This window comes from Salvia miltiorrhiza, chromosome 7 (assembly GCF_028751815.1).
Source record: "Salvia miltiorrhiza cultivar Shanhuang (shh) chromosome 7, IMPLAD_Smil_shh, whole genome shotgun sequence".
NCBI lineage: Eukaryota > Viridiplantae > Streptophyta > Magnoliopsida > Lamiales > Lamiaceae > Salvia > Salvia miltiorrhiza.
Genome location: NC_080393.1, coordinates 53,885,641 through 53,903,416, shown reverse-complemented (window position 1 = coordinate 53,903,416; position 17,776 = coordinate 53,885,641). Strand labels below are relative to the sequence as shown.

At 36.5% G+C, this 17,776-nt stretch overlaps 2 protein-coding genes across 2 annotated transcripts in view; one reads left to right on the top strand and one right to left on the bottom strand.

The window, feature by feature from the left end:
• LOC130994894 (uncharacterized) overlaps nt 1-17,776 on the top strand; it is a 1,167,164-nt gene that overhangs the window by 714,193 nt on the left and 435,195 nt on the right. The gene's annotated exons all lie outside the window — the stretch shown is intronic.
• Nucleotides 205-5,975, bottom strand: LOC130994814 (beta-adaptin-like protein A). The gene is made up of 11 exons (XM_057919884.1): nt 5,667-5,975; nt 4,541-5,057; nt 4,130-4,254; nt 3,848-4,046; nt 3,242-3,470; nt 2,963-3,129; nt 2,633-2,842; nt 1,984-2,094; nt 1,741-1,917; nt 1,177-1,620; nt 205-621 (listed from the first exon to the last, which is right to left on the bottom strand). The coding sequence occupies exons 1-11, from the start codon at nt 5,717-5,719 to the stop codon at nt 331-333; spliced, it is 2,523 nt and encodes an 840-aa protein (XP_057775867.1). The 5' UTR covers nt 5,720-5,975; the 3' UTR covers nt 205-330.

The following is a 17,776-nucleotide window of genomic DNA, read 5'->3' as shown; positions in this document are numbered from 1 at the left end:
CTTTATCACATTTTCTGTTATAATATATATTGAAATTATTAACTGAACTAACCATAATTCTGCCTAAATTTCAATTCTTTCAAAATTAATGAAAAAGGCAACCAAATTTGAAGTTACATTATTTCCAAAAATAAGCTTTCTTCAATTTCAGTTTCAATTTCCTAAGTTGCTGGAAAAATAAAATTAACTCAAATAGGATGAAGCTGAACAGACAAGACAACATCGAGAGCCGTTTTTACTCATATTGTACACAAATAAAATTTTACAAGACTCTTTCTATTGTTCATCATTTTCTAGACAAAAATGGAACTGAAAACGTCGTTTTAAAGCCTAGGTGGAACCAAATTTGGACAGCGCAGACTGGAACAACTCGGAGAATGCCTGCGATGTAGTCTGGTCCTCGGCTTTGATCTTTAGCTGCACTTTACACGACGATGAGTTGATGATACACTCCACAAGATATGCAGACGAACCCTCTGCCTTCTGCGCGAAGAAAAAGAACTTGAAATTCGGGGCCTGACCACCTGATGCTATGCAGTTGATGGAGTGGCCTTGCATATGCTGAGGGAGAGCCTGAGGATTCATCATTCCCGCCACTCCTATTGGATCTATAGAGGTTTCCTGAACGAAAGACAATAAAAAGGCGTCATCTGTAAGATCCTCAAGAAGTATAGATTACTGCAATTGGATATTTTCAAGTAATGCAACAAGAGAGAATTTTCATCGAAACAGTCATAAAGAAAATGCTCGTTCCAAGTTCGTGCTGAGCATTACTTGTCCCCGGGATTGCACCCGTTCCTTTGTTACACAGTAACTTAGAACGATATAATGCTAATAGGAATGGCTTCTTATTATATATATATAGTCCTAATTCCAGAACTTTATAGGAAAAAGACATCAAACTTCCCATTTTACCCTTGTCCTCAATGCAAATTGTTTAGTTGTTTGGTTTTCCACGCAATCACTAAGGGTAAATTTACATACAATTTCTTGACATACGATTTCTGACAGTAGGGGACACTGATTTGGGGACAGGGGGTATACATGCAGTATTCTCTATTTTCTTTTTCCAGTTATGGTATTCTTATTGAAGCATGTTAAAACCCACAACCAAAATCCCTATACCCTCATCACAAGCATACTAGCAAATAGGCAGCAGCTATGAAGTTTATAAACCTGGGATAAAGATACTGGTAGTTGGCGCCATTTCTGCTGAAAAGCATTCGCGTCTATGGCAGCTTTGGTGTTAAGCAGCAATGCAGAAGGAGCAGCAGTGGGTGCGGCTGGCATTCCAAGACCGAGTAGATCATCAATTGCAAAGCTAGCAGGTGGATGTACTGAAGATGGTTGGTCTATTGACACGAGGTCAAAGTGGCCCTGAGAAGCACCAGCTGTTGTAGAGGCACTGTAAGAAGGGGCGCTATATGCTGAACCATTGTTTCCATAGCCATGACTCTCTTCCTTCTCAGAAATACCCAATAACAAGTCCTTGTCATTTGCCTCGACTCCCTGAGCCGCAACCACAACATCCGAAGGTTCGGCGCCGATAGATAAATTACCAAGTTCCTCTGAGAAAGCGAATGGACCTCTGTGTTCCTTGTCAGTGAACATGTAGGATGGCTGTAAAAATTGTCCTTGTTAGTTAAACTTGGACTGGCCCGGTGCATACTACGTCTATGTGTACATGTTTATTGGTGATGTAAGAAGCGTTTAGGCATTTACTCAGAGAACCAGAGGTACCTTTTGGTACACCACAGAGAGACTGTTGAATTCATCGAAGATGCGATCTTTCATCTCACTACTTTGTGTATCTGCAAACACTGAAACGGCTTGCTTTGGAGGATTTACAATGCGTTCAGCGACAGAAACATCATACTTTAGAAGCCTATAGTATAATAGGGCTCGATCGTGAACATCCTGCAATTCACCAAGATTTAGCAACATTTCTAGCATTAATAAAAGGATCGTAAGCTTCAGTTATACCTGATGAAAATCAGCAGCGCCAGCTGCTAGAGCATCCCCTAGTGCCTTTTGAGTCTCGGGTGCTCTTCTCAAGAAGCACTTCATTACTGCTGTAAGAAGATGTAAACGGACCTGCGTATCATATAAAAACTAATTACTAGAACCCAAGCAAAGAGGTATAACTGTATAATTGCCAACCAAATTATAGATAATTGAATTAAGATATATTGTTAGTTTTATCATAAAAGCATATATCCTACTTCACAAGATTGAAGGAGCTTTCAGCAAAGATGCAAAAATGAAAATATTAATCATAATTTGCATGGAAATAGTATAGGTAGATAAATTTATTCTGTTCAAATGGTGAGTAGAAAGGGAACTGCAAGTCTTCAAGTTTGAAGGTAAACTAATTGGATTAAAGGATCCATTCTGATAATTGAATCATACTAGTAGATTAACATTCTCTCATTCTGATTGATTCATAGCCTCTTCCCACAAGCATGAAAATTACATGTCATGGATTTATCTTCCTATCCAAACAACAATGCTTGGCACTCAAGAGAACTCAGTAATGTGTGCATGTAGGAATGATCATATAAGAACCTATCAGCAATGCCTGAAACTCAACCCACCTAGCAGATAAAATAATAAGACAGTACTTTTCAATTACCTCAGCAGAGTCCTCCTCATCCCAGTTCTCAACAAGGCCCTCCAAAATATAAGGACTATCTTGCATATCTTGAGCATATTCTCCGAGCATCCAAATGAGAGCAGCCTTGGCTTTTGGTTCCTGAACATTTTTGCTACTGATATTCCCAACAACTGCTATGCAGTCATGGCTCCACTGAGGATATTTTCTGAGAAGATCTTTCACAAGAACCTAGTTATGGATACAAGTTTAGCACAAGCTTCTCCAGGATCACATACTTCAAGGAATTGCAAACAGTATATCTCGCGACTGGCCAATCGGTGTAGCCTAGAAAAGAAACTAAATACTTACAAGAGTTTCAGCAGTTACATGCTCTTTTTCCATTTCCAAGAATTGAAGCAGTCGATCAACTATAGCATTCACATCATATTGTTGCAAAGCAATTTTACCAACAGCTCGAATCGATTCCCTTGCCATTGGAATATCAACATTGGCAACATATTCACAAAGCTCAGTCACTGGAATAGAACCAAAAGATAGGCCATGAGCAGTGACTAGAGTATAATTAGAAAGCTGATTATGTTATCTTTCGTAGGAAAGGCTTAAGCATGCATACAGAATGAAAGTCACCTATCTCATATGTATTGCTCTCATTTGCCACAGCAGTCAACATCTCAAGCTTCAACTTTTTGACATAAAATGGCTCATTATACTGGCAGTAGAAGTGCTTGTAGTCTGAAGAGAAAATGTATGGGGCACGCATCACAAGTAAATGAAGGTGGCTAAGAACTGCATATGATTGCTCGGGACTTCCTGAGCTTACCAGAGTGAGCAGAGGAGCTTTAATTCGCTCATAGACCTGAAGGATGTTTATATAAAAATTCATTACATTCCTTACTCGGTAGACTATAAGCTTAAAGATGTGCCTCAATGACGTTATCATATTTAAATAATTGAAATTAGATTCATTGATACAGATTTCTTAAAATGCATGGTTCAGCCATCAGCAGTATTGTATCAGATGATATAATCAAATACAAGCTTGTAGATTCCACAGACTTCAGCTGTAGCACCAGGAGTATGTTGAGTTTTAAATGCAAAATCCATGTACTACAACAAAACCTTCTATGGATAACGAAATTGTCAACACATTAGCTTCAATTCTATTAGGAACCAAGATCATGCTAATCTTCATCTTCATAAAGCTAGGGATAATAAGTTGAGAAGATAACGTACCTGTTGGTGAACATCAGTCATGGACAGCGTCATATGTAAAAAAACCTTAATAGTGGCCAACACAACTGCACCGTTTGCATGATGTAGTCTATCTTCAAGAAGATTCATTATGTCAAAGATCTCCTCACTATCCATAGGAACATACTTGGAAACCAACTCTAAGACAATACACTGTGCCCATTCACTGAATTCTTTCATCCTGCATCCATCAGAAGCCAAGTAAGGGCTTTCTACAAGATAGTTCACTGATTTTTAGGATAGAAAACTTCTCTCACTTGATACCTATTTAAAAAGTAATATACAACTGGCTTGCTAAGCAACGTTTCTCTCTCCCTTGCTGCTTCCTCAGACGTACTTGCTTCGAGACTCCAGATCTCTTGCAGAGAAGTTAAACAGTTTGCAACAACCTGTTTAAACAATTGCAGAATTAGAAGAGGAAAAAAGGTAGCTATATTTGTTATAGCCATTATCCAATGACTTTTACAAGCCAACATCGGAGATCAACTTTACATCAAAAACAAAATGTTTTTATATAATACTAAATGTATGTTTTAACAAAATTAATTAATAGCAAACTTACAAGCTTAGGAGGCATGTCGCACAGATAACAATCTTTATAATGAGAGGTATCGTTTCAATATTAAAAAAGTAACATCTAAACAAGATTACTAAATTAAGGGCACATAGCCTGACCTGCGCATCTTTGTCTTTGAGCATTAACTGCTTCAACAATGGTGGAAAATCAGCATCCAAGCATGTTGAAGCCGATAGATGATACAGCTTGAGCACTCCGACAGCTGCAACCATCCTCACATAGCTATTCCCATCTTTTAACCCATTACTTAATGGCCCCACCAAGTACTCCACCAAATTCGCCACACCAAGTGAACACAAACTCCTCAAAGCCAAACCCCGAATCATTGGGTCCTCATCCTTGCAGTCTCTTTGAAGAAAGTTAATAGTCAAAAGCGCAAGATCCGGATTGTGTTTTGCATAGTTCCCAACATACAGATAACACATCTTCTTTAGCACGATGTCTGAGGTAGCCGAACACATCACCATTTCACTAAAAACCGAAGATACATCAATCCCAATAGTCATGTAAGATATAACCTTCTTGAACAACTCCCTCTTTGTATCATCAGTTCCAGGAGCTCGGCTACCTGCCAGCTGCCGTAGCTGCGTTTTAAGATCAGAAACCTCTCCTTTCCTGATAGAAGTAAAACAAGAATTATACCTCCAGAAATCTGATGGACACTAAAGCGCAAGATTATTTAGTCTTCATATCAATTCAGCACAACCTAATCCCCTAACACAAAATAAGAGTCATACAAGACCTCTAGAAACAATAACAACACTAAATCCAGCTGTTAACATGACCTAATTTGCGATTCTCATCGGATGATCCAACAATCACACATCTTAGAAATACCATTAAACGGACCAAAAAAAAAGGAACTCATGAATAATTTAGTTTCTTTACTTCATTCTTCTTTTACAAACGAAAAATTCAATCAGGGCAGCAGCAGCAGCAGCTAACAGCACTTGGATCAAGATCAAGCATTTCTAATTATAAACCCATATCATTTCACAAAACAGAAGGTTCCAACAATCAACATGGTAATTCATACTCTCCAGCACTCAAATTAAGATACAAACTATAAATGCAAACCAACTACTAGTGACAATGTGTGCGTTTACTGCACCCATAAATACTCCGATTTCGGCACAAATTATACACATATAGACACGCGCACACACGCAGAAAGATGAGAGCAGATACAATAAGGGCGGAGAGATTGTGGAATCGGGAAATTACCCAGAGGGCTGAGAAGGAGAAGGGGATCGATGAGATTGAGCTGGAGGTGCCATAGCTGATTCTGATATCTTCAAATTCACGCCTCAATTCACCCTATTCTGAGATTCGGACAACACTACAACTATGATTTTGAGTGAAAAAGAAAACTAGATCTTGATGAGTTAAAATGACATGGAAAGACAATTTAGATTTTGATCGATGATATTTTTGTCACAATCTCTCTCTCTCTCTCTCTCTCTTCTCTGTGTTTTTTGACTTATTTTTTTTCCGGGCAATGCATTTTTTTTTAGAACAATGCCTTATTATTTCGGTTGAAGTTTTTCATTAAAAAAAAAAAATTAGCTCGTAATCCATCGAGTTTCAACTAAAACTATTTGACGTTATAGTTTATAAATAAAGTATTAAATTAATTACTGTAAATTAGTTAACTTGCAAAAGATAAGTATTGTGTTTGTAAATGAGTTATGGTAAGTTTTCATTTATTAACAAGATTGTTGATGTATTTCCTACAAAATTACAAGAGAATATTAAGAAAGTAAGAAATCAAATTTACTCCATTCGTGCATAAAAAAATTATCATAATACTTCTTTTGTCCACAAAAGAGTTTACTAAAAGATAATGACACAAGTTTTAAGAAAAATGTCATTGGATGTATTAAGAGTGAAGAAAAAATTGTTGAATGTATTAAGAGTGGTGAAAAAATATTTTAATTAATATTGAAAATGGTGAAAAAGTGAAAAGTAAGTGAAGGGTTATAGTTCAAAAAAGAAGGAGGAAGTTCTTTCTGGACGAGTATTCTTTGATTCGTTCATAAAAAAATTTATCAATAGTACTTCGTAAGTAAGAATATTAGTAAAAGTATTTTATTTTCAATTCACAACAATCACGTGTTTTGCACTTTAGTTATTTCGTTTTACTCATTTCATTTATCGTGTGAACTTGGGCCGATCATTCGTAGTCGATGCCTATTATATGGGCCAAATCCTTTTTTCAGCCCAATGAGGTTTTCTATTTTCAGCTGAACTGAATTCAACTTATTCATATAATCACGTAATGATAAAATTTATTTTCAATCTTAATCTCTTTACCAATATTACAATAACATTGTAAAGTAATATAAAAGTAAAACTATTACACTAATGTTGCAGAAGTAGAGAGCCATAAATACAAACTTGGAGGAACAGTAACCAAAGCGTAACTTCTCAAGATTTTAATTGAACGAAAGTTGAATACACATAAATTATTAAAACTAGTACGCCCATCCGTGCGATAACAAAATCAAAATTAAATGATATTTTAAATAAATAAATATAAATATTAAACATAATTAAAATATAGAACAAAATATGGTTTAAACATAAAATATCAATTTTTCAATAAAATTCTGAATTTAAAAATGTAATTTTCTACTATATATAAAGTGTAATGATAATTATAGTTATTAAATAATTTTAATTTATTTGATAATGTGCACAATAGAGTTTCAAGAATCGAGATAGATTTCGATACATCACAATGCTATATATCAACGCTATGCATGTACATACCATACATATATAATGAAAATCATCGGCACGAGCCAAAATTCCAGGTGAGGATGTTAATCAGACCAATTTATCGAATTTGTCATTTTGCAAGTTATTTGGGCTGAAAATTGTTTGAGCTGTAATTTTTTAACCCTAATCCTAAATTTTCGGGTTTCGGACTCACCCATCAGGCTACTCGGGTTTGAAAATTTATATAAAAAAAATTAACTAATATATTCTCTTGACAATTCTATATCTGTAACAAATAAGTATATACTACATAAATAAGAGACATTTAAATATTGACTTACATGGAGTAACTATTATGCAAATTTTAGAGGGATAAGGATCCACACATTTTCCTTAATGATTATCATTTTCTAATTTAAATATCTAAAAAATTTATGTTAAGTATTAGACTAAAAATACAAATAAATGAAATGATGAGTATAACTTTTGATTTTTTTAGGGGATAACTTTTGAATATCGAATCAAAAAATATTCATCAAACATTTGGAAAAAGATTCTTATTATACTAACTTTAAGAAGTAAAGTAATGAAGTTTGAAAGTCAAATAACGACAAAAATTTCATATAATTAGGCAAACACATAGTTTTCAGGTCAATCTTATATGGCTTGGGCTATTTTCGGCTAACCCTATTAGAATGACATCTACTATTCAGTTATGGGTCATTCAAACTGGAATTTTATTGGGCTAAAAATTTCAGTCCTAACTCTCTCAAATTGTAGGTCTAATCGGGCCAACCTTCTAATTTCGAGTTGGATTGACATCCCTAATTTAAGGTGACTAGGTGAGAACTGAGAACAATTCACCTAGCTAGCTAGGGTTTATTTTGGCAATATTGTGCATAAACCATGGAAATAATGGGGCAAAGGCCTAGGGCCCAGAGGCTTGTCGGGCTTTAGTCGAGTGCAAGCTTTAACTATTTTTTTATTCTTACGTATTATATTAAGCTCAATTCAAAATTAGTTTGGCCGAAAATAATTAAAAATTATTGGTGTGCAGCGCAGGCGAAGAAATTGGATTGAATACCTTATATCTTTCTCTTTCACTTTCCTGACTCCACTAATTCGATCACCATCGTGGCACCAATATCATCGTAGATCGATGTGTTTATTTTGCAGCCCACTCTATTATCAAATCTTGTAATACCCGGGCTTTTGATGACGTGTTTAATTTCTTGAGTTTGAGTAATTAAAGTTTAGATCCCTTGTTTGATTTACTTTGTAAAGAGATGAGGAGTTATATGAAGTTTTCTTGTTATTTTTTTTTAAGATGTTGAGATGTTCTTTCGATGATGTGAGAATGATGTGAGATTTTATATCCGTATTTGAGTTTGAGTATTTGAATAATTCGAGATAATTATTTGAATGAGAATGATGAACTCGGAAGTGAGATCTGAGTCCGTTAAGACGTTTTTCAAAATTTTGACTTTTTGACGATGAATAGTAAAATACTGCTATTTCGTCTTTTTGTCGACTTTCAAAATCTTACGTGCACGTCGTCGAGAAATATTCTTAGTTTTTCGATACGAGTCCAATAATGAAAGTTTTTATTTTTGGACGACGAGTGAATAGTAAATCGGGATTTCTCGATAAACGAACCGAGCTCGTTTATCAGAATTTCGAGAACGAGCTTGCGTTTTCTATATCTATATGGAATTACGAGTGTAATGAAAGTGAGTAGAGGTTGAGAGGGCGAGTAACGAAGAGTATGGGTTGTTAGTCGTTAAAACGAGACGAGACGAGACGAGACGAGACGAGATATTTAACGACTAAATATCTAACCCTACCCCACCAAAACCACCCCCCAACCGCCCAAGTTCAGTCAAACACTCTTAACTCACGTTGATTTTCAGCCCACACACAACTCACACACACTAACACCTAAAACACACACACCATTCACGCATATACCATTTTTAGCTTGAGCTCAAGCTTTTGAGCTCCGATTTGAGCACCGAGATGAACGCCGATCATCTTTTCGATCACGTATCTAAGTAGGTAAGATCTCTACCTACGTTTTGATGGTTTTCTTTTCGATTTTCGTCGACGTCGAAAAACGTCGATTCTCGACTTTATTTTGAAACGACGTCGGATCGTCGTGAAATTTTAGTATGTTGTTCTTGGGTAGATGTTGAGCATGTTTAATGAAGGGAGTAAGAACGGAACGAACCGTAGCTATGAAACCCATGAGGGCAGCCCCGTTTTTCACATATTAGCTTGTCTTTCGATTTTTGTTTGATCGTTTTGACTTGATATTTGTGCTTAGGGGTATGCTAGAATCGATATATATTAAATTCGTATTTTTCCAAGCACGAAAATTGTATAAATTTTTAGAGTATGATTATTTAAATTCGTGAAGTTAGAGACGTTGCATAATGAATATTATTGCGTATATGTGTTCTACGATATCACATGAGCATGCTAATTGATTTACAATTTATGGATGATAATTGTTGAACGAAATTAAAACTGGAATTCTGTCAAAATTTTACAGCAGTTTCAAGCTTATGTTTCGATGAGTTTTCATTGCTTGATGGCTCTGAAATTTTAGTATGTTTATCTATGATATGTGTATTTCGTTGCTGCAAAATTTCATGTCTTTTGGATGATGTTTGCTATTTTAAAGATATTTTGAAAAATCCTTGACAGAATCTGTCAACTATTGGTAGACTTCACAAAAACGTTTATATCTATTAATCCATGAAGGATTTTGCATCACCGTTTTTTTTAAACGAAACTAGACTTCAATACTTTTCTAAAAACATAAGATTTCAATTTTTATGACCTCTGAAACAGAGCAGTTTATTATTTCAAAAATGCCCTGTTCTGCTGTCATATTTGTCCAACAGTAAAAGTGTATGAGTTTCATTGTTTATTTGGCAGATCATATGAACGTTTTCTCTTGTGAAATTTTAACCAAATCTTCAAGGATACCTTTAGTTTTGGATGATTAAATTTGATGGAATTTTATTAAGGTTTGCCTTGGTTTCTAATGGCCTAAACAAAATTGGCAGAAACTGTCAATCTTTGACAGCCTGCACTAAAAGAGCAATATCTCCAAAAAAACCTTTAACCTTTTTGGTTAACTACCATTTTTAGAGTGAACTACACTTCATGAAGTTTTTGAGATCAATTGGTATGAGAGTTTATGATGATTGAGTTGGTTGTTATGAATTTTTAAAGATGACACAAAAACAGCAAAACTTTCTAGAAAACAACTTGATTATATTTGTTTTGATGGATGATACGATATGACTAAATGGTGTGAGTTGTGAGAGTTATGATTAACGCACATAAATGTTGGTATCTGACACTCGAACAATTGGTGTCGAGTATAAATGATAGTTTACTGATAAAGAGTTTTGATGATTTTGAATTGTTTGGGTTGCGTTGAAAAGATGTCAAGATGTTAAGTTTTGAGTCGAGAGACGAGTTCACGTAGTGAGATTCACGCGTTGAAATCTCGTGGCTGACATTATATATGAATAGGTCATGCCGAAATTTTTAGTGAAATTAGAATTTGAGCATAGTCGATTCTTGTTGACCCGTGACTCAAATACATGCCTAATGGAAAGTTTAACTTTCTAATTGGTTAATTAGACGAGATGAGAGCGAATAGATCTGCTAAGAAAGTGGACTTTTCGATGTGTTAAATATTTCTTTTAATTGAAGCGCTGCTAATTATAACATAAGGATGTTATAATTAATGAGTAATGACGAGAGATAATAATTGTTATATTGATTAACAATCAAGAGAGATGAACATTAGAGATACTAATGTTTCATAAAAGAAATTAGATTATTAATCGAGGTTTCTTTTATAACTTCTCACCAATTCTTCATAACGATGAAGGTCCTGTTGGAAAGTAACGACTTGAGGGAGAGAGTGATGTTACTCATTGATACAGAGACACAACGAGGTGGGCATTACTTTTACTATACGTATATAGAGATCCCCTACGTATCGTAGGCCTCTTATACGAATGAATGCATGAGATGATCTAACTGTTAATTTCAGTTTCATATATATCAAATGAGTTTAAATGTTACATTCAAACAAGTTATTTCATGACAAAATCTTTGAGTTAAAGTTATTTCAAGTATTGTCTTGCCATAAAATGTTTCAATTTTAGTATGATATCTATCTGCTTTGGCTTTGCCAATGATGCAATCGAATTCGGGTCCTGAGCAGTTGATAGCTATCCTGCCAGGACTAGTGTACACCAGTGACCGTGAGTCATCTAGCGGGTTGGCCGGTCAAGTGACCGTGAGAGGTGGCCACCTCTCCGGCACAAAGTTCCAGATATGATAGATTACAAAAGAACTTAGTCTGATCAGACGAACTTTAAGAATCACAAATGAACTTAGTAAGCTTGGGCCTTTTTAGCGAAAAACTCCCTTGTTGTACTGATTATGATGGCATGACAATTTATAGTTTTGAAGCATGTATTTTTATACCTAGGCATACGTGCCCACTGAGTGCTTTTGTACTCAGCCCTGCATATGTTTTCTAAATGTGCAGGTTGAGCTGATGTGATGATGGTGCTGCAATGAGCGGAGTCTCCAGGGTTGTTAATAAATAGTTAACCTGTCTAGAATATGTCTTCATACATATGTCTAGCTACTTTCCGCTGCAAGATGTTGTTGATGTTATAGTATGTTATGTCATACTTTGAGTCTTAAGAGAATGGTTTCATATGATGTATAACTTGATTAATGATATTAATTAAGTTTTATGCTGTCTTTCATAGACTGTTTTCAATTGAGTATTAATGAATAAAAATGACGAGTTTTATTAAGATGAGTAAGTTTTACGGCTATAAATAACGCCCCTTTTCTTCCCCTTCTTCTTTAACCCCATCCCTAGTCGTGGATCACTCGGCCTAACTATCCCTAGTTAGGGCGGGCTGTGACAGAGTGGTATCAGAGCGAAGGAAAGCTCTGAATTAGAAGTCTTGAGTTTAGTCTAGAATGAGTCACTAGACTAATAGTTATTAACAACCGTGAGCTCAGCGCACCATCACACCAGGCTCAACGAGGTATGTAAAATTTCAAAGTTTATTTGACGTTAAATTTTGAAGAGCACGATGTTGAGGTTATATGATGAGTTATGATGTTACACTTTAAAGGTGCATAGTTTGAGTTTGAGGATGACAACATGATTAATAATGAGTTATTATGTTGTAAGAGCATATGTTGACGTTACATGATGAATCATGAGAGCGTTTATATCATATGATGTTATATGATTGAAGATGCATAATTATGAGTTATGATGTGATGTATTTGAGATGTTTTGTGATGAGAATTGTTTGAGCAGTTGTGATAAGTCACGATGATTTAGATGAAGGAATCTAATGTTATTGTTAAGAGAGATTTTCTACTAAGTAGAAGGATGAAATGAGAACTTAGAGCTAAAGCTTGAGAGAATTAGCAATTGCTTTAAGTACTTGTTGGTTTGAGTTATGAGTTTGAGTTATGAGCTTGAGTATAATAGCATGATTAATGATGAGTTATTAGCATGCTGCAATGAGATATTGTACGATATGTTGAGTTATTTTGTGACGCGAGTTTTGCTCACGCAACCTTAATGGTACTTGAGGAGGTATCATGAGCCATAGTCTTTGGAGATGGCTTTGAGAGAGAATTGTTGAGTTGTCTTACTGAGTCACGATGATTTAGATTAAGGGATCTAATATCATTGTTTAGAGAGATTCCCTACTAAGTAAAGATGGGACGAGATGAGAATTTAGATGTTTTGAGCTTGAGTTTTAAGATAACAGTACTACTTAATAGGAGTTTTGCTAAATTATGTTTTGTTTATTTCTGTTGCTGGAGCCAAGTAGAGTTAGTTCCTAGAGTCACCTTTAAATTCTCCTTATAGGTTGGCCAGGACTGTTGGCACTGCACGAAAGTGGACTGTTGTGAGATCGAACTCAGGAAAGATCGGATACGAGGACGAGGCGTACAGTATGTGGTACAGAGATACCCTAGCAGATTTTCAAACACATGTTCATAGACTATGAAAGGATGAAAGCCTTATGGTTGTTACTAGACTGGATGGCATCGTGCACCTAGTCCCCGTGCTACCAATCGAGTGGTAGGATTGAGCAAGGAAGAAAGCCACTCAATATGATGGGACATGTTGTCTTGAGCATTGGACCCACAGGAGATGAGATTTGTTACAGATACCCAGATTTTCTATGCGGATCTACTGACCGGATGCTTGTTTTCTACCAGGGACTCTAGAAGAGTGTAGTAGATATCGAGTCGATCCTTGAGTATCAGTTACCAAAGATGATAAAATGATAAACGATAATGAGGATGAGAAGTAGCCGAGGAGGGCTAGAGTTGATGAGGATGAGAAGAGAATCCGATGTAGGCTAGAGCTAAGGATGATCTTGAGAGTATGAGCAGTACACCTTTGTTTTTGATTAGTTTCAATTACATTGCGATGTATATAACTTACTTAGGAGATACTGATACTTGAGCTTTTGACATGCTGATAGATAAGCATGCGAATATAGTACCCTACTGATGTTAAATAGATGGATGTTCCTAGTGTGCTAAAGTAGCAACTAGATGAGTTAACTGGTAGCAATTACCGTAGGAGGTCCAGACCGAGACATAGTACTATTAATGGTGTCGGTTTAGAAGGGACATTACGATAGATACTATGGTTTTTCTAGGGTTTAAATAACCCCTTTATGTAAGCCCTCTAAAAAGAGGCATTCTACTGATGGATATATTAGGTTGACCAGAGTGGTCTTTTTGTTAGCATTTCGTGAGTGCTTATTGCCTTACAGATGAATGTTAAGGTGACCGTGAGGGTTTTCCTTAAAGTTGAGTTAGTAAATTGAACTTGAGTTTTGAGGATGCTTAGAGCGTTGGTCGAGTTGAGTTTTCCTTTTGTGATTTCAAAAATGCCTCAAAGATGTCATCAAGAGTGTGATGTGAAGGATAGGCGGGATAATACTCCGCCACCACCACCGCAACATGAGAGGAGAGTAAAAAAATATTGAACTTTCGAAACGAGAGTCTAGAACATAGGACCCTGAGTTTAAGCTTTTAGCTTGCTGGTGTGAACTTAAGTTTTGTTATGTATAGTATGTTGAGGGTTTAGAAGACACAGAATTTCCAAGTTCGGGATAGTATATCCCGTGTGACTGGGGAGTGATTATGTTGGACCTGGCCAGTCCGCATGATCCAAATCTCAGTAGACGTGTTTTGGGTTTATAAACCCACGTGTTTCAACTTTTGGTTGAAAAGCCAGATGGGTTCTTACTCTAGGTCATTTTTGTTCGACCTGGTAGTTACTTCATTCTACCCTCTGGTCATTCATTTGAGTCTCTTGAACAATTTGTTTTGATGTCGTTCTAGGGTTGAACCCTTACAACTTCTGAGTTATCCTAGTAGATTCTTTTAATGTATAAGACTAGTGAGAGGCACGTCAGAGGACTTTAACACCTGAGCAACTGGTAGACTATACTTGAGAACAATTGAAGACTACTCTTGAGAAGTATGTACCGAGGAGTACAGTAAGCAGCGAGAGGCTGATTATCGAAGTTTGATGCAAGGAAAGAAATTGGTTGTAGAGTATAACCGAGAATTCTGTGAGCTATCACGATTTGCTCATCAGAAGATGGATACTGATGAAGAGATGTCTGAGTTTTATGTGCCGGTTTAAGGCAGGACTTTAAGGTAGTATGGGCAAGTTATTGGATGCACTAGTTAGAATCCTGTTTATTACAGGAGCCTCGCATTCGTTAATTGTTTGAAGCATGTTACCTTCAAACTCGAACCAAAATGAGCTAGTCCCGAGTCGAGAGTAATCACTCCTGTAGAAAGAGCTACTACAGTTTCTTACATGATTTCTAGCTTAGAGCTTGAGTTAGGATCACTAAAGATGAAAGCAAGAACCTTGCACTTAATGCCTATGTGGAACGTAGACATTATTCTAAGGATGGAATGGTTAGTAGAGAACTTTGGCCCGATTGATTGTAAGAAGAGACAGATAACTTTCCAACCACCTGGGAAGGAACATACATGTTTTCACGACATTGATAGAAAGAAGAGAATTCCAATCATTTCGGCACTTCAGGCGTCGAAATTGGTAAAGAAGAAAGGAGCACAAGCTTATCTAGTTTACTTGAATGATGAAGGAGAATCAAGTAAAAAACTTTGAGGATGTAGCAGTGGTAAGGGAATATAGAGATGTATTTCCCGAGGTCTTACCAGGATTGCCACCAACAAGATAGTTGGAGTTCACTATCGACCTAGAACCTGGATCAGCACTAGTGTCGAAGGCACCCTATAGAATGGAGCCTAAGGAGCTACAAGAGCTGAAGATTCAGCTACAAGAATTGCTCGAGTTAGGTTTTATTAGACGTAGTGTATCCCCGTGGGGAGCACCAGTCTTTTTGTCAAAAGAAGGATGACACGTTGAGAATGTGCATAGATTATCGAGAGCTGAATAAATTGACACTCAAGAACAAATATCCTTTGCCGAGGATAGATGACTTGTTTGATCAATTACGAGGAGCGAGCTTTTTCTTGAAAGTTGACTTGAGATCAGATTACCACCAGTTGAAATTTTGACAAAATGATATACCTAAGACAGCTTTTCAAATGAGGTATGAGCACTATGAGTTCATAGTTATGCCATTCGGTTTGACGAAGGCACCAGTAGTTTTCATGGATCACATGAATCGAGTGTTCCATCAATAACTGGATAAATTTATCCTAGTTTTCATAGATGATATTCTCATCTATTCGAAGAATGAGCAGCAGCGCCAAAACATTTGAGAACGATGTTGGAAACGCTAAGAGTTGAGAAGCTTTTTGTCAAATTCACCAAGTGCGAGTTTTGGTTGAACGAAGTAACTTTTCTAGGACATATTGTATCATCCGAAGGAATTAAAGTTGACCCCGTCAAGGTACAAGCTGTACATGAGTGGAGATCACCAACTACGCCTAACGAGATTTGCAGCTTTTTAGGCTTAGCAGGATACTAGAAGAGGTTTATTGAAGGATTTCCCACGATAGCAAGACCGAGAAAAGAAGCTAAGTACAATTGGAAAGAGGAGTGTAAAGAGAGTTTTTAAGAGCTTAAAGGAAATTGACTACAACACCAGTGCTGCTAGTCCCGGAAATGGATAAAGAGTATACCATCTACACAGATGCGTCAAAGAATGGGCTAGGATGTGTTTTGATGCAAGAAGGAAGAGTTATAGTCTATGCATCACGACAACTTAGATCCCACGAGATAAATTATCCAATGCATGATTTAGAGCTTGCAGCCGTTGTGCATGCCCAAAAAAAAAAAAAAAAATAAATAAATAAATAAATTTGGAGACATCATCTCTATGGAGTTAGATGTGAGATTTTCACGGACCACAAAACTTTGAAATACTTTTTCAAGCATAAGGATATTAACATGAGGCAAATGAGATGGCTCGAATTAGTAAAGGATGTTAACTGCGACATTAACTATCACCCTGGCAAGGCCAATGTAGTAGCCGATGCATTGAGCCGAAAGGTCTCGTCAAAGTTAGGATGTATTCTCACGAGAGAGGATGAGCTTATAAAGGACTTTGACAAGATGAGGATAGAGATGATAAAACCACCAGGGACGATAGCAAGTATTGTTGCGACGATGCCTAGTTTGAGGAAAATGGTGATTGAAGCACAAGGAAAGATGAGACAATGAACAAGTTACGAGAAAGGATAAGAGCAGGAGATCTCAAGAGTTACAAAAAAAAAAAAAAAAAATCAGACAATGCTATCTTATTTGAGGGGAGAAGATGCATTCCCCGCGATGATGAACTTAAGAATACGATCATGAGTGAGACTCATAACACGCCTTACACCGCCCACCCAGGAGGCACAAAGATGTATCAGGTTGTAAAAAAATAGATTTTTGTGGGACGGAATGAAATGAGACATAGCTTCGTTTGTAGAGCGATGCTTAGCTTGTCAGCAAGTGAAAGCATTACACCAACGACCCTATGGGAAGTTAAAACCGTTGGAGATTCCCGAGTAGAAATGGGATCACATAACGATGGATTTTGTGACAGCTTTACCCAAAAGTCAAAGAGAAAATACAGCAATTTGGGTGATTGTAGATCGACTAACAAAATCTGCACATTTCATACCGATCCTAATCGCGTATGGACCAGATAAGTTAGCACAATTGTACGTTCGTGAGATTATAAGATTGCTTTGAGTACCGATGTAAGATCACCTCAGAAAGAGATCAATAAAAAAAAATTTACATCACGTTTTTGGATGAGTTACAGAAAGAGTTGGGTACAAGGATGAATTTTAGCATAGCAGACGATAGAAGATATGATAAGAACTACTATCCTTGATAGAGGAGTACATCGGGAGAATGTATTGCCACTAATTGAGTTTGCCTATAAGATGTGAGACAAAGTTTCGAGGTAGGAGACACAGTTTTCTTGAAGGTTTCACCCTCAAAGGGGATGAATAGGTTTGGAGTTAAATGACAGCTTAGACCCAGAGTTATAAGTCCTTACGAGACATTGCAAAAGATA

What these genes read in the sequence shown, in the direction of transcription:
- LOC130994814 (XM_057919884.1), bottom strand. Translation starts at nt 5,719, where the DNA reads ATGGCACCTCCAGCTCAATCTCATCGATCCCCTTCTCCTTCTCAGCCC. An exon ending in TCTCCTTCTCAGCCCTCTGG is followed by an intron (nt 5,058 to 5,666) that starts GTAATTTCCCGA and finishes TACTTCTATCAG; the next exon opens with GAAAGGAGAGGTTTCTGATC. An exon ending in ATGAGGAGGACTCTGCTGAG is followed by an intron (nt 2,095 to 2,632) that starts GTAATTGAAAAG and finishes TATGATACGCAG; the next exon opens with GTCCGTTTACATCTTCTTAC.